The sequence below is a fragment of the Malaclemys terrapin genome, chromosome 24 (genome assembly GCF_027887155.1).
Source record: "Malaclemys terrapin pileata isolate rMalTer1 chromosome 24, rMalTer1.hap1, whole genome shotgun sequence".
Lineage (NCBI taxonomy): Eukaryota > Metazoa > Chordata > Testudines > Emydidae > Malaclemys > Malaclemys terrapin.
Window position 1 is genome coordinate 3,925,886 of NC_071528.1, and position 17,850 is coordinate 3,943,735.

Genomic DNA, 17,850 nt, shown 5'->3' on the forward strand with positions numbered 1-17,850 from the left:
GTTCGGGAACTGTAAGTTCAGGATGTTAAAATATTCCCTCTTCTGCAGTCAACATAAAAGCAAAACATTTGGAAATTCTCAGCAAATGTGCCTGTTCATACCTTTACGTCTGAGACTTAATCATTCTCATTGTACAGTCATTCTGATTCCTATTGGGGGTGCAATGGCAGTTCATGTAGACATATCTGAGATAGCTTTAATCTAGATCACTTGAGTGTTGGTAGCAGCCAAGCTGCAGCAAGTGTTTGCTTCAATGTGGGCTGTACAAGCCACCCCGAATCCTGGATAAGTACTCGGGGGGCTAGTCCACTTCCCTGCTACTAGTCTGCGAGTTAGCTAGCTCAAAGCAATCACACCCTGTGACTAGAGCAGGGGTCGGCAGCCTTTCAGAAGTGATGTGCCGAGTCTTCATGTATTCACTCTGATTTAAGGTTTCGCGTGCCAGTCATACATTTTAACGTTTTTAGAAGGTTTCTTTCTATACGTATATAATATATAACTAAACTATTGTTCTATGTAAAGTAAATAAGCTTTTTAAAATGTTTAAGAAGCTTCATTTAAAATTAAATTAAAATGCAGAGCCCCCCAGACTGGTGGCCAGGACCCGGGCAGTGTTAGTGCCACTGAAAATCACCTCGCCTGCCGCCTTCGGCACGCATGCCATAGGTTGCCTTCCCCTGGACTAGAGTATAGATATGGCCTATGTTACTGGTTTGCATTAACTGTGGTTAGAAAACTCTCAGATGAAACCTTGATGTGGCCTCTTGCACTAGAATTCAGCAAACCAGAATGTCTACCCTGTGCGCTGAATGAGGCAGGGAGCGGAGGCGGGGAGGGGAAGTAGTATACAGTCATGTAATCAAAGAGTGCTCAATAGTGCATATGTACAAAGGGGCCAAATTAAAGTTGCACAGACAACCTTAATTCTGGTATTACCTTAACTTTTGAGTGCTTGCCATTGACTAGGTCTACACTGCTGCAGTAAGTCGACCTACGCTACACAACTCCAGCTGGAGTTGACGTACCTTAGATCAAGTTACTGCAGGGTCTACACCGCGGGGGGTCAACTTACCTTACTCTTCTCTTCGGGGGCGATCTGTTGTTGATTTGGCGGGTCTTCAGTAGACCCGCTAAATCGACCACTGGTGCATCGATCTCAGAGCGTCGATCCTGGCTGTAGTGTAAATGTAGCCTCCATAATCTTAATGGTCTTTGAACATAGGGGTTTGTGTGTTTATGTTATATAGATATATAGCTTTGTAAACTCTCTCTTGAGCACTGGACTTGTTTTAGAACAACTGTATTGGGCAGATGTATGCTTTCTAAAGCATGCAGTTGCTGACATGCAGTGTTTAAAAGGCTGTGAAACTTCATAAATATATGAAAGGACATTGAATAACTAACTAATTCTCCCGTTAGCCCTTATAAAACTATTCCAAAACCCCAAACTAGTCTGCACAAGTTTTAGCATTTGTCACTCGTCGTTTTTGGAACGTTGTCCAGACTCTTTGGAATATCATATTTTAAACCCACAGCTTCCAAATGCCTTGTCCACTTTGCCTCAAACTCTTCTGAAAAACTCTACCCTGGTAAAATATCACCCCAGGAAGTTTCAAGGGACTCGTTTCAGTTTGGTAAAGTTGGGCGGAGAGAGAAAAAGGAGATCGAAATCTGGCTTCCAGCAATAGGAGGTTTGTTTCAAGCTTCACTAAAGAGTTGAGGCTACTGGTTCTCTGTAGTAAGAAGAGCCTCACAGTTACATTAGCTAGGAAAAAATAAGAATTAATTCTCATACTTCAGGATATAAATGGATAATGAGCTTGGGTCAAGAGGCGCTCTCATAGACTTTAAGGTCAGAAGGGACCATTGTGATCATCTAGTCTGACCTCCTGCATATCACAGGCCACAGAACCTCATCCACCCACTCCTGAAATAGACCCCTAACCTCTGGCTGATACTGAAGTCCTCAAAGCATGATTTAAAGACTTCAAGTTACAGAGAATCCACCCTTTATACTAGTTTTAACCTGCAAGTGACCCAGGCCCCATTCTGCAGAAGAAGGCGAAAAATCCCCAGGGTTTCTGCCAATCTGAAGAAATTTTCCCTCCCATCATGACCCCAAATATGGGGATCAGTTGGACCCTGAGCATATAGGCAAGACCCACCAGCCAGACACCTGGGAAATAATTTTCTGTAGTAGCTCGGAGCCCTCCTCATCTAATGTCCCGTCTCACCACATGGCATAACATTGTGCAGTCGGTTGGATTGCTAATGTGGAATTTTATACCTTCTTCTGGTTTATACAGCATTTGGCCACACCTGGAGACACTCTAGCACAGTGGTGGGCAACCTGCGGCCCACGGGCCACACGCGGCCTGTCAGGGTAATTGCTGGCAGGCCGCCAGATAATTTGTTTACATTTGCTCACCCAGTGGCCGCGGTTTGCCGTTCCTGGCCAATGGGAGCTGTGGGAAGTGGCGGCCAGCATGTCCCTGTGGCCCACACCGCTTCCCGCAGCTCCCATTGGCCAGAAATGGTGAACCACAGCCACTAGCATGCAGGTGGCCATGCAAATGTAAACAAACTGTCCGGCAGCCTACCAGCGATTACCCTGATGGGCGCGTGTGGCCCGCAGGCCGCAGGTTGCCCTCCACTGCTCTAGCAGGACAGGATGGGTCTTTTCTGTTATGACATTTGCCATGTTCCAATCCCAATGAACAATTTTTTACTATTCTTATTGCAGGTACTTCCCATTTGGCATCGTGTTTCTCATTGCTGGGAAGATTTTGGAAATGGAGGATCCAGCTGTGATTGGAAAGAAATTGGGACTCTACGCCATAACGGTGGTGACAGGGCTAGTCATCCATGGACTTATTCTCTTGCCTTTGCTTTTCGCACTCATTACCAGGAAAAACCCCTTTGCTTTCATCCGGGGAATACTGCAAGCCCTGCTGATCGCCCTCGCGACATCATCCAGGTATGACAAAGTGGTCCAGTTTGTCACAGACAATCCATTATTCCAGCTGAGAGGGAAGCTGGTTTCATTATTCAAGTCTAGGCTGTGTATAAATGTTTTCATCCTTGGTTTAGCACAAGGTTTCCTGAGTAATGTACTAATCACTGGTCCCTCGTGTGCTATTCTTGCCAGGGAAATACTTTAGCAAACTCCTTTCAGCTATTTGAACTATGGGAGAGTTAAGCTACTTCCCCATTGTTTAACCCGCCCCCCCCCCCCCCACCACCACCACCAAAAACAGTCTTTTGAATGAAGCTACAGCAAAAAAACAGCTGAAGTTTGAAACTTGAGATGTGGCTTGGGCCTAGTTCTCAATGAAAACTAGAGCCGCTGCCAGGTTTGAGCAGTGTGGGGGAGAATAACTCAGCATGGTAAGAAATTAAAAGGAAGCCTGGCTCTTTCTGCACGTTCAGTCAGTTCTAAGGATTTTTAGAACCACAGCATTATCTATCCCTTTCCTAATGATTTCTAACATGGTTCGCTTTTTTGACTGCTGCTGCACATTGAGTGGATGTTTTCAGAGAACTATCCATGACTTCAAGATCTCTTTCTTGAGGGGTAACAGCTAATTGAGACCCCATCATTTTGTGTGTCTAGTTGGGATTATGTTTCCCAATGTGCATTACTTTGCATTTATCAACATTGAATTCCATCTGCCATTTTGTTGTCCAGGCACCTGGTTTGGCGAGATCCCTTTGTAACTCTTCACAGTCAGCTTTTGTGCTGTCTGCAAACTTTGCCAACTGACTGTTCACCCCAATTGAGACAGAGTCCGGACACTTTCCTTCCACCATTGTTGGAGGTGGGTGGCAGCTGATGTACAGAATTTTCACTTGGCTTTATGAGCAGATCTGGTGACCCTGTGCCTCCAGCAGCCTTCTTACTAACTGCCTCGATGACACCGACGGCAATGGAGATTGTTATTTCTTTGCAATGCAGCTCAGCAACCCTGCCCATCACCCTGAAATGTCTTCTGGAAAACAATGGGATAGACAGACGGGTGGCACGATTTGTTCTCCCTGTTGGAGCAACCATTAACATGGATGGGACTGCGCTGTACGAGGCAGTCGCTGCGATCTTTATTGCTCAGGTCAACGAGTACGATTTGGACTTGGGACAAATTATAACTATAAGGTAAATACATTTCTTCCCTTGTTTACACTAAATCTGTTCTCTTTCTTCCCTATCCAGATCTAAGGACAATGTATCATAACAGCTACCAAATTTCCCACTCAGCGTTGGTCATTCTATTACATGTTTAAGGTAGCCGTGGTTGGACAGTAGCGTATCATAAGCATAGAAGTGTCTGACTATTTCTTTACCTGTTGCAGTGCCTCTGCCGTTCTGAATACTCTAAGGGTACGTCTATACTTACCTCCGGGTCCGGCGGTAAGCAATCGATCTTCTGGGATCGATTTATCACGTCTTGTCTAGACACGATAAATCGATCCCAGAAGTGCTCGCCGTCGACGCCGGTACTCCTGCTCTGCGAGAGGAGTATGCGGAGTCGACGGGGGAGCCTGCCTGCCGCGTGTGGACCCGCGGTAAGTTCAAACTAAGGTACTTCAACTTCAGCTATGTGAATAACGTAGCTGAAGTTGCGTATCTTAGTTTGAAGTGGGGGGTTAGTGTGGACCAGCCCAAAGGGCATGTCAACACTACAGATCCTAGAGCAGCAGAGCTCCCCCGTGTGGATGCAGCCTGCACCGACAGGAGTTTCTCTATTGGTGTACAAACGCTGTGCGAGGAAGCTGTGTCTATACTAGGGGTTTTGTTGGCATAGCTGTGTTTTCACACCCCTGAACACCATAGTTATGTCAACCTAAATGTTAAATATAGATCAGGCGTAAAGCAGCACAATTCCCTTACCCTGGGTGCAGTTATATTGGTAGAGAAGTGCTTCTACTGGTACAGCCTGTTCCCATTCAGGGAGGGAAATAAGCCGGGCTGGTAAACGGCACCTCTGCACCAGTATCACTGTGTCCATGTTGGGGGCTGTACAAGTAGAACTATTTCAGTTTTTTTAAAAAAAATCACACCCTAACCAAGACAGTTACACAGAACCACTTGAGTGTGTAGACCAGGCCTATGTTTTCATTCAAAAAACTCCTAAAGTGACACAGTGCTATCTGGGCAGTCTGCAGACAGCCTGACAATTCCCTGGAGAATGACGTGAACTACCCCATCCATCTCAATGGAGCTGATGATTGTTTTTAAGTATTATCATTAACTATTTCACTGCAGATCAATTTAGCAGAAACACATACGGTCATTGTGCTTATCCTATAATCCCAAATCATGCTTTCATGTTTTGCCAGCGGCTAAAAGCCCCAAAGAGTCCCTATCTAGCTGCCAAAACCTGTAGTTCTCCTCTGAAAATGTACACAGTACAGGTGTGAATTGCCAATACAAAATTCTGTACCATGTTTACATCAGGACAGTTCAGGGCTGAGTAAAATAAACTGAATTTATAGTGAGAGAAACATAAGGAACCCTGTGCTGACTGCATTAGTCATTATATTTCAGTTAATAATAACCTCTGTGCAACCTTAGCTCTGCCCCTTGTGTGTGTGTGTGTTAGTGACGACTCTTTAATTAATGCTCATTTACTATTCTTCTGCAGGACCCTGCCTCATTCAGTGTGTAGGACGAATAGTGCTCAGGGAATGAGGCTGCTGGGCGATATTTCTACTTGCCCTCACTCAATCCCATTTCACTGTCACAGGTCAGGGCAACTGCACCTTGATTCCCACTCCATGGTCCAGCCCAGGGCACCCACCCTCAGGCTTTCAACTCCCCAGCTGTTGCCTCGCTTTGCGGGAGGGTGGGGGGGGAGGGGACCTGCGTCTCTCCTTTCTGGCCAGGGTATTTCCAGGCTGCACAGTTCCCTGCCTTTACGGTGTATTTCCCAGCACAGACAGGTCGCTCAAGGACACCTGCTTGCTTTTCTCTTCAGAGACAGCTAACTGGTGTAATTGCTCCAGTTTAAGCACCACACCGTTCTTTCTATGGAAGCCTACTTTATTCTTAAGGTAAAAAGCATACAGAGACCAGAAGCATTACACAACAGCCAAATTGCATAGAACCAAATTTTGTCCTTTCTTTTGAGGCCTGCCTATGGCTCAACACTGAAGTATCTGAGCACCTCACAAACATTCACAAATTCATTTTAACAACCCTGTGAGGTGTGGAGTGTGACAACGTTCCTCCTCTGCCTTGGTGGGTTCTGCACTTTCGGGTGGATTTGCTCGCCTCAGATGTTTTCGGCAGTCCTCAGTTTGGCTCCTTTTGTTAGTGGCACAAAGCTGCCGTTCACTCGGCTAACCTCATCACTGGCCAGCATGGGGAAAAGGAGAACAATCCCCCACAGTCTCTGCTGGCCCACCTAATGGGTCGGGGGCCAGGCCAGAGACCTTCCCCTGGTGGCACAGTCCAGATCAACTCCTCTTATATCAAATAGGGAGTTGGGGAGATGGGGGGAACCCGGACCCGCCCTCTACTCCGGGTTCCAGCCCAGGGCCCTGTGGATTGCAGCTGTCTTTAGTGTCTCCTGTAACAGCTGCGTGACAGCTACAACTCCCTGGGCTACTTCCCCATGGCCTCCTCCAAACACCTTCTTTGTCCTCACCACCGGACCTTCCTCCTGATGTCTCATAATGCTTTTACTTCTCAGTCCTCCAGCAGTATGCCTACTCACTCTCAGCGCCTTGCACGCCCCTCACTGACTGCAGTGAGGTCCTTTTTAAACCAGGTGCCCTGATTAGCCTGCCTGTCTTAATGGATTCTAGCAGCTTCTTAGTTGGTTCAAGGTGTCCTAATTAGCCTGCCTGCCTTAATTGGTTCCAGCAAGTTCCTGATTGTTCTGGAACCTCCCCTATTACCTTACCCAGGGAAAAGGGACCTGCTTAATCTGTGGCTTATATATCTGCCTTCCATCACTCTCCTGTAGCCATCTGGCCCGACCCTGTCACAGGAGCGATTATCTTATTTACAGAGAGGGAACTGAAACACAGACCTAGGCTACATTTTTTCCAAAAGTGTCCACTAATTCTGAGTGCAGCGGCCCTGTTGAGACACCAGGAGTCTGAAGCTGGGCCCTCAGAAACTGGGGAACACAAAACTAGAACCTTCTTTGAAAATTTTTGGCCAACGTCCCTCAGGCTGTTTGTGGCAGAGCAAGGGCTAGAACTCAGTTCTCTTGTGTCTCCGCCCACAAGAACATCCTTCTTCCACGTGCAGAATGTTGCCACATTTGCTACACCCATCCTGCTACTGCTGTGAAAGACATACCGAACTCATTCACTCCGTACCTGCCTCATTCACTGCCCCAGCAGTACAGTAAGTGAGGTTAGACTCTTCTGGAAAAGATTTCAGAACTCATTCTAGCTAGCAACGGACAACCTGAGAAACACGACAGCAAGAGAAGAAGCTTCTCTTTTATCGACAAGGGGGATTCACAATCAGCCTTATAATGAGACCATGGTTGCAACCTTAGCTGTACAGAGGCTGTCACCTCTCCATAATTACATATCCTTCTGCTCCACAAATGCAGGCTTCTGCTGCTTCAGCTGAAGCTAAAGTGTTGTTTGCGGTCATCTATGGATAGACACACTCTCTCTCTCTCGCTTTCTCACTGCCACTGAAGTCATTAGCAAGAAATTCCTGTTGACTTCATTGGAAGCAGGACAGGGCCTAAAGCTATCCGCCACAAAAATCTGTATTAAAACTTTGCTTAATTACAAGCAATCTTCTTCAAATCTAGCCTGCACATACATTTTCAAGGCACCTTTGCTATATGGAAAGTTTGCAGGGGTCGGAACAAGCCACTAGGTGCACAGAAACATCAGACATATGTGAAATATTTCTGTAATCTACAATGGTGGCTCACTGGTTGAGACAGGCAGATAAATCCGGGGGCACACTGAGGCTTAATACCGAGGGGCTTATGAGTGAGTGTTCCCCAGCTAGCCAACAGCGCTCGCCAGGGCGATGTGAAAGCCCAGGAGGGGGTGAGGCTAGGTGATGAATGCACCGATCTTTCATTGGAAGAGTTGACGTTTAATTTGCCATACAATCAAAACCCTTAAGAGCCTTCCAAGTGCCAAAGGTTCTGTGGCCTTTCTATTTCTGCAGCATAACAGCGACAGCAGCAAGCATTGGTGCAGCGGGAATCCCCCAATCAGGACTCGTTACAATGGTCATTGTACTAACCTCTGTTGGCCTGCCCACGGATGACATCACACTGATCATTGCAGTTGACTGGGCTTTGTAAGTATTTTTTTTTTCCATATCCTATGTTGTTGCTTTTAGTCTTCAGGACAGAGACGCCTGAGTATTCTGACTATATAAATGTAGCTACAGTAGTTCTAATAGATGTGACTGGAGTCTAAGGGGATACAGAACAAGGCATGGAACCAGGAACTCTGCATTGTATTCTTGTCTCTGCCACAGACTTCTTGGGACACCCTGAGGAAATCACTGAAGCACAATTTTCTTAAGTGGCTAGTGATTTATGGGGCCAACATTTTGGATGCCCAGCTTGGACCTGATTTTAGAAGTTCCATGGACTTTGATAGGAATCATGGGTGTTCAGTCCTGATGAAAGTCAGGCACCAGGCTCAGTGCCCAATTTTGAAAATGTGGCCTATGTATCTCTTTTAATGCAGGTTGTGATCCATTTGGTGATGGCATATGATGGGCTCTCCAGACCTTCCCTAGAGCCCTCAAATAGAACGCAGAGGAAATCTTCCTTCCTAAAACAGTCTGACCCATGTAGGTACGTTCTCAAGACTCGCCTGAGGTTGAGAACATGCCAAATTCTCTCCTTCCTAGTGTGGGGACAGGAACGAAGGAGAGACAATTCCTTGGTTTGCGTGGAAGGGACAAAACTAGGAGGAGAACAGAGCATGACCTTGTTGCTGTGGAACATCAGCTGGGTGGGGCTAGTTCCCTTATTCACCAGAAATACCTCCTTAAGTGTGAGGAACTGGAGGTCAGAGCAGGACAAGGGTACGAAGGAGGGATCACTTAGCTTTTGAATACCAAGTTAAAACCGCAAAGGGCCACCAGAAACCTCATGGTGGGAATGAAGGGAGGAAAGAGACTATCCTAAGAAATTTGGACACTAGGCCCATAAGCGACTAAGAGCAGAGGCGTGAACTTTTATGGAACTAGGTGCCAACCCCCAGGGCCCACACGGCAGGGGAGGGCGCCAAGCCCGGCCGCGGGCCCACAATTCCCGGTGGCCAGAGTGCCGGGAGCATGGCGGAGAGCCCCCGGTGGCCAGAGCGCCAGGAGGAGGGCGGCGAGCCCGCCATGGCTCTCCGCTCTCCCCGACCGGCCGGAGCACCGGGGGGAGGGCGGCGAGCCAGCTGCGGCTCCGCTCTCCCCGGCGGCCGGAGCGCCGCGGGGAGGGCGGCGAGCCCAGTCACGGCCCCGCTCTCGGGCCGGAGCTCCCCGCTGCGCCGCCCCCCTCCAGGCACCGCCCCAAGCACATGCTTGGTGGGCTGGTGCCTGGAGCCGACCCTGCCAACCCCTCAGTAAACGGTGTGTGTAAGAAATGCTCACTGAAATTTTGGCTCTCCTAGCTGAGGTCTCCCTACCGCTACACCATGCCAGGGATGGACCATCCTGGTAGCACGCAAAGGAGGTATCTCCTTATGAGATTGAGGCACTGTCTGAGTCATCCTGTCAGAGGTGCTCCGCTCTGTTACTGATCATACATACAGAGGCACCTAGAGCTCCCAGGTCCGGATGTACCACTAGCCCTTTCTGAAGAATATCTAGGCAGGTAGAGGGAGGGTGTTGGACAATCTCAGCTCACTGAGCTATGTCTTTCACTGCCATACAGGGATGTGAGGAAGAGAGGACCCCGGGGAGAGCTGCCTTTTTTAGTTCCTTCACATAAAAGGTAGCAGGAGAAACCAGACAGAAGTTCCCAGAGACTAGCAACCCATTATGAGCAAGAGCCTACAGTGCTAGGTGTTCCTGTAACTAGTAATACCACCAGCTGTGGTACCGCTGGCACATGGCCTTTCCTTTCGATGGGAACAGGTCCATGGTACGAGTCCCCTGCTGGCCAGTTAAGTAAAAAATTTCCTCCTGTAGAGACATCGAATGGAATACTTTTGACCTGCAAGCCAGCCTACCTGGCCGTTTAGGTGGTTTGTGTTGTACAGGGTTTTCCTCAACAGCAGATTCTTTTCCATCCAGTTGAACAGAAGTGTGCTTTCCTTGAGCAGTATTGGGTTCAGATAACCACACACAACATAGCAGTGCCTATCAGCACATTTCCCCCTGTATGTCTTGCGGAGCTCTAGGAGCACCAGTCTGATTGCCCTGGTCTGAGGACGTTTACACCAAAGCTCTTCCCCCTCTTAACCGCTGCCCTGTAGCACTAGGGTGGCTGTGTGTACAGCCTAGCCCAGCCCAGCATTCGTGTATCGGTTGCAATGCAGAGTCCTGAGTTAGTGCAGAGATACGCTCTTTCTCCGCTTGTGCTGGCTCTGCCACCAACACAGATAACTTCACACCTTAGGCAACCTTCACTGGGGCCTCCGGATTGTTGGAAAGCCCTCGACTGACGCTATGTCCATCTGACTGTCACAGAAGGTTATGGTTCTGGGATGCAATCCAGACCAGTGAGGTGGTGTGCCACCACTTGCCCTGCAACCATGGGTGCCTTGTAATACTGTGCGGCTGTAGCTCCCAGCCTGGGCCTCTCCCAGCCAGCGACCAGCATGCAGATCACACGCTTAGTGTGTGCGCGCTGCACAGCACTGGGCCAGCAGCTCTGACTCCAGCAGCCTGTCTACAGCCCCACTGCCCACTCTGGCTTCCGCCAGCTTGGTTACAACCAGCAGGGTGACCCCAACTCACTCCCAGTGCAGAATCTTGCCCAAACTTCGTGTCCTGAAATGGCCAGCCCTTTCCTGGACAGCTCAGAGAAACAATAAGGTTAATTTGATCCTCTAAAGACACAAAAACACATCACAGCTTATTAACTTAACTGGTAAATACACCCTCCCCTTTTAACACTGCACTGAGCTGGCTTATAGTAAAATGAAACAAATTCACTAACAATAGGACAGAGGTTAAGTGACACTCAGTAAAAGGAATGAAGTCAGAAAGGGTTACAAGCAAATAAAAGCAAAAACACACATTAAAAGTCTAAAACTTAATCTAGCAAGATACAAGCTTGTTCAAGATGGTTTCTCTAACCAGTCCTTCTTCCCAGACATGACTGACTTTCCCTCAGCTAGGACCATCCACAAAAGCACAAGGTGCTGGCTTCCCTTGTCTTCTTAGGTGAAAGACCTTTGCCTAAGCAGGTTTCTCACCTATATTCAGGGCCCCCCACACTGAAGGGCCCATCTTCCTCAGCTTGCAGGAACTCTGGCCTCTTGTGTCTGTCTAGTGACAGAGTTCCCCCCACCCCCCTTTCTATGAGGTTTCCATTCCCCTGTATGATTTCTATGTAAATGGGGCTTCCATTGTTTGATTCTACCATGCTTAATTTGCATAGGAGACAGGTCGTTAGCTGTGACATTCCCTCCTATCTGGGCAGACAGCACAGCCGAATATCACTGAGTATCTATAATTCCTTATAGTGTTAATGCATACCGTACAACTTTCAGAGAAGGCCTCACCCTAAACACGTGTATAATACAGTAATGCAGCACACAATCCGTTGATTCAGTTGCTTATCACTTGAGGTTCAGCCTCCCTCCCCCGGCTTTATAGACCAGCCCACCTGTGAAATGGATTCTGAAAAGTAAAACACAGACCAAGCTTCCCTCTCCTGCCTGGTGTAGATGCCACGTTGTCTTTATGTAACTGAGGTAAACACATATTCCTTTGTTTAGGACAGATCAGTTTAACAACTCCCCATAACACACCTGGTTTGAACAGAGTTATCATTCCAGCATATGTCCTTAACTCTTCGTACCTATCACGTACACACATCACACAAGAATAGTAATGACTAGTGAGTTATTCATTTTCAAATACCACCTCACAAGGCATATTTTGTACAAAGATTATGACAGTAATGTGTAGGGTGTGAATATGGGGGGGTGTCGTGTCACAATAACAAAGTCTGAGCACAAAACTATGCTGCCCAGAAGGGAGAGGACAAACCGCAGTGAGCATAATGGGGCTGCCGAGCTGAGATCTCTGACTGATCCAGCTTCCCAAGTGTCTCTTCCAAGAGAAAGATCCTGCTTTGTCTACTGGTACCTCTAGTCTACACAGACTAGTTCACGTGAGGGGCAATGGGAATCTTCTTGCACGGGCGGTGACTTCTATGGGCCCATGGTGCCTGGGCACCAGGAATATTCCTGGCCCGGCTCCAGCAATGTCTCTCCCTCCGGCCTGCCTTCCGCCCCCGGGCACTCCCCTCCACGTGTCCCCTGAGCCATTTAACCCAGGGCCCCACCCACCACTGGCAGCACAGCAGAGCTCAGCGGCTTCCTGCCTGCTCGCTCCACGTGGCTGCCGGCCCCTCCCTGCAGCCCCTTGGCCGGCTCTGTGTCCATGCCACTGCTCCCTGTGCCAATAGGAAGCTGCAGGGGCAGTGCCTCAGGGTAGTAGCGCGCGGAGGCACCCCCCGGCCCAGCCCGCCTCACCTAGGAGCCCCAGGTAAGCGCCACATCCCCCTCTCAGAATCTGCACCCCCCACCCCTTTCCAACACCCCCTCCCGTCTCCAAACTTCCTCTCAGAGCCTGCACCCCCTCCCTCCGCATCCCCTCCCATTCCCAAACTCCCTCCCAGAGCCTGCACCCCTCACCCCTTCCTGCATCCCCACCCCCTGCCCCAGCCCGGAGCCTGCACCCAGCACCCAAACTCCATCCCAGAGCCTGCATCCCCAGACCCCCTCCCCCACCCAAACTCCCTCCAAGAGTCCAACCTCTCACCCCTTTTGCACCTAAACTCCCTCCCAGAGCCTGTACCCTGCATCCCTCCTGCCCCCCAATCCCCTGCCCCAGTCCAGGGCCTGCACCCCAGACTCAAACTCCCTCCCAGAGCCTTAGGCAGGTGGGTGCGGAGTTTGGGGGCGGGGGGGGGAGGGAGCCTCTGGGCACCACCAAAATTTCTACAGACCTGCTGCCCCATCTTCTTGTCATTTACCATTAGGCTCCGTGATTCGAATACTGCAGAGTCTCTGGGACTGCCTGTGTAAGTCTATAATTAACTATAATAACTTCAGAAAAAAACCTGGGCATCATTGTAAGACCGCTCAATGAAGATCTCTGCTCAGTGTGAAGCTTTCAGATCAGATGACCACTTTGATAGGGATGTCCTACAGTCATTGTTTAATCTAGCATCCACCTCCAAGCAAACAGGCAGCTGTTCTCCACAGAGTGGAGAATTATTCAGAGAACAACTGGTTGCTTACCTTACAGTAACTGATTCTTCCCGATGTTTTGTCCACATGGATTCCACAGTCTGCCCTCCTTCCCATTACTAGAGTGACTCTGGCATTCTGTATTGGCAAAGCACCTGCTTTGTGCCCTTAGCTGGAGATGAGAGAGGACATCAGCCCCCATGGACTCTGCTGACCAAAAGAATCTGATCTCATGCACTTGTGCACCAAGATTAGAAACCAGATGGACAATCACTCCAAGAGGAATGGGACTGCATATGTTAGAAAGGAAACAAATAAGAGGAGACATGTCAGAGATATAGAGAGGGCAGAAATTACGCTTATTCAGAGGTTTTAAGTACAGAAGGGATCACTATGGTCACAGTCTGATTGCCTACACAACTCAAGCCATAGATTTTCACTCAGTAATTTCTGCTTCAAGTCCAAAAACCTGTGGGTGAATTACAACATATCTGTTGGAGTCTTTAAATAGGGTTACCATATCTCAAATAAAAAAGAGGACCCTCCACGGGCCCAGGCCCCGCCCATTTTCCCACCCCTAGCCCAGCCCCAACTCCGCCCCTTCCCCACCCTAACTCCACCCCCTCCTCCCTCCCACTCCCAGCCAGGAGGAAAGGGCTGCCCCAGTGCTACCGGCTTCAGGGTTTGCCGGGCAGCCCCCAGACCCTGCGCCCCCAGCCGGCGCTTCCCCAGCGCAGCTGGAGCCCGGGAGGGGAAGCGCCCAGCCGGGGGCACAGGGTCTGGAGGCTGCCCGGCAAACCGTGAAGCCGGTAGCGCTCGGGTTTTGGGCAGCCCCTATGCCTCCGGACCCTGCGCCCCCAGCCGGGCACTTCCCCTCCCGGGCTCCGGCGGCGCAGGGTCTGGAGGCATGGGGCTGCCCGAAGCCGGTAGCGCTCGGGCAGCCTGGCTCTTAAACAGAGCCGAAGAGTCGGGGAGGAGCAGAGCCGCCATTTTCCCGGACATGTTTGGCTTTTTGGCAATTCCCCCCGGACGGGGGTTTGACTGCCGAAAAGCCGGACATGTCCGGGAAAAAGAGGACGTATGGTAACCCTACTTTAAATCAAGACCGATGACTTTACGTGATGGAGAAACCACCATATCCCTTGATAAACTGTTCCTATGGTAAATTACACTCAAAAATTTGCATCCTGTTTTCAGTTTAAATTTTTCTAATCCAACTTTCGGCCGTTGACTCTTGTTGTACCCCTCTGACAAAGAACACTGTAGAATCAAGGCTTGTCTACACAGAGACAATCCAAAAAATTAATTCAAATTAATTTTTAAAGTGGATTAAATTGCATAAAACCCCTGGGTGGACACTTGTATTCAGAATTAGAGTGGCTTTCGCTTAATTTGATTAAACGAAGGGCTTGTTTACATCCAGCTGGCTGCTGTAACGCTTCACTGAAGCTATTACCTGCACCCACCGAAGGGGTTCTCCTGTCGGTGGAGATAATCCACCCCCCCGAGAGGCAGAAGCCAGGGCGAGAATTCTCCCCTTGACCTAGCACTGTCTATACCATGGGTTAGGGCAGTTTAACTGCATCACTCGGGGTTGTGGATTTTTCACACCCCGGAGCAGTTCTACAGACCTAATTGCCTCGTGTAGACCAGGCCTAAATCAAATTAAATCCACTTTTTTTCTGAATAAGAACATGCACACAGGTGTTTAATGCAGTTTAACTAATCCACTTTAAATTCACACCTTTAGTTAATTGAGCCCAGTGTAGACCAGCCCTTAGCTTCCTCTATGATAGGCATTCTTGAAAATCTTGAAGTATCATTAGAGGTGGTTTTGGAACAAATTGATAAATTAAACAGCAATAAGTCACCAGGACCAGATGGTATTCACCCAAGAATAGCAAATGTGAAATTGCAGAACTACTAACTGTAGTCTGTAACCTATCATTTAAATCAGCTTCTGTACCAAATGACTGGAGGGTAGCTAATGTGACACCAATTTTTAAAAAGGGCTCCAGCGGTGATCCCAGCAATTACAGGCCTGTAAGCCTAACTTCAGTACTGGGCAAACTAGTTGAAACTATAATAAAAAACAATATTGTCAAACATAGATGAACATAATTTGTTGAGGAAAAGTCAACATGGTTTTAGTAAAGGGAAATCAAGTCTCACCAAATCTATTAGAATTCTTCGAGGGGGTCAACAAGCATGTGGACCAAGGGGATCCAGTGGATATAGTGTACTTAGATTTTCAGAAAGCCTTTGACAAGGTCCCTCACCTAAGCCTCCTATGCAAAGTAAGCTGCCACGGGATAAGAGGGAAGGTTCTCTCATGGATTGGTAACTGGCTAAACGATAGGAAATAAAGGGTTGGAATAAATGGTCAGTTTTCAGAATGGAGAGCGGTAAATAGTGGTGTCCCCCAGGGGTCTGTACTGGGCCCAGTCCTATTCAACATATTCATAAACAATTTGGAAAAAGGAGTAAACAGTGAGGTGGCAAAATTTGCAGATGATACAAAACTACTAAAGATAGTTAAGTCCCAGGCAGACTGCGAAGAGCTACAAAAGGATCTCACAAAGCTGGGTGACTAGGCAACAAAATGGCAGATGAAATTTAATGTTGGTAAATGCAAAATAATGCACATTGGAAAGCATAATCCTAACTATACATATACAATGGTGGGGTCTAAATTAGCTGTTACCACTCAAGGAAGAGATCTTGGCGTCATTGTGGATAGTTCTCTGAAAACATCCACTCAATGTTCAGCGGCAGTCAAAAAAGTGAACAGATGTTGGGAATCATTAAGAAAGGGATAGATAATAAGACAGAAAATATATTGCCGCTAAATAAATCCGTGGTACGCCCACATCTTGAATACTGTGTGCAGATGTGGTTGCCCCAGCTCAAAAAAAGATATATTGGAATTGGAAAGGGTTCAGAAAAGGGCAAAAAAAATGATTAGGGGTATGGAACAGCTTCCGTATGAGGAGATATTAATGAGAAGGGGACTTTTCAGCTTGGAAAAGAGACGGCTAAGGGGAGATATGATTGAGGTCTATAAAATCATGACTGGTGTAGAGAAAGTAGATAAGGAAGTGTTGTTTACTACATCTCATAACACAAGAACTAGGGGTCACCAAATGAAATTAATAGGCAGGCTTAAAATAAAAGGAAGTATTTCTTCAGACAACGCACAGTCAACCTTTGCCAGAGGATGTTGTGAAGGCCAAGACCACAAGAGGGTTCAAAAAAGAACTAAATAAATTCATGGAGGATAGGTCCATCAATAGCTATTAGCCAGGATAAGCTAGGGAATGGTTTCCCTAGCCTCTGTTTGCCAGAAGCTGGGAATGAGCGACAGACAGGTGATGGATCACTTGGTGATTCCCTGTTCTGTTCATTCCCTCTGGCATTGGCCACTGTCGGAAGACAGGATACTGGGCTAGATGGACCTTTGGTCTGACCCAGTAGGGCCATTCTTATGTTCTTATCTCTTCCTTAGGCCATGTCTACACTAAAAAAATTATGTCGACTTAAGTTACATTGGCATATAGCAACCGCGGTTATTACATCGCTTGTACTTGTGCGCACTATGCTCCTTGTGTCGGCACACACCTCCTCACCAGGAGCTCTGGGATCGATGCAGAGTGCAGGGCACTGTGGCTCAGTGTTCCACTGTGCAACTTGCTACCTGGCGACACAAGATGTTTTGGGAAGTTTTTGCAATTCCTCATGAAGCAGAAACGAGTTGCACAGGTGTGACTAGGAGCATGGGGTCAACTTCTCATAATGAAGTGTTCTCCATCCCATAATTTCATTTGCATCCCATATTTCACACCTCTTCAAAATCCCCATAAACCCATATATCCCTCCTCACTGGCCGCTATCTCTGACAAACACGTGGAGCCTGCACAGCTCCGCATTATTGTCATGAGCGTTGCAAGCACAGGGTGCCTAATCTTGCAGTACCCCTCTACCCCGATATAACGCTGTCCTCAGGAGCCAAAAAATCTTTCCGTGTTATAGGTGAAACCGCATTATATCGAACTTGCTTTGAGCCACCAGAGTGCGCAGCCCCGCCCCCCCAGAGCGCTACTTTACCGCGTTATAGCTGAATTTGTGTTATATCGGGTCGCGTTATATTGGGGTAGAGGTGTATTTGCAGAGCCCCAAGAGGACCTGTGGGGAACATGACATTTCCTTGAAGGCTAGATCACTGTGGGACATGGACAGAAACAAGTCAAGGTTGTTGGTGGCATTCACAGAGCAGCTGCAGGTGGAGGAGCACTGCTTCTGGGCCTGAGAAACAAGCACTGACTGGTAGAATCGCACTGTTGTGCAGGTTTGGGATGACGAGCAGTAGCTGCAGATTTTTTGGATGCACAAAGCCACATTCCTGGATCTGTCCACCAAACTTGCCCCAGTCCGCCAGCGCAGGGACATCAAAATGAGAGCTGCACTGACAGCGAAGAAGTGAGTGGTGAT

The 17,850-nt window shown here is 48.2% G+C and overlaps 1 protein-coding gene across 1 annotated transcript in view; it reads left to right on the plus strand.

Annotated features, from left to right (window-relative positions):
- Window positions 1–17,850, plus strand: part of LOC128828748 (excitatory amino acid transporter 5-like) — a 78,466-nt gene that overhangs the window by 55,210 nt on the left and 5,406 nt on the right. Inside the window, exons 7-9 of the mRNA XM_054013671.1 lie at window positions 2,744–2,977; window positions 3,956–4,150; window positions 8,150–8,284. Coding sequence (XP_053869646.1) covers window positions 2,744–2,977; window positions 3,956–4,150; window positions 8,150–8,284 — 564 coding nt within the window. The remainder of the gene's footprint in view (window positions 1–2,743; window positions 2,978–3,955; window positions 4,151–8,149; window positions 8,285–17,850) is intronic.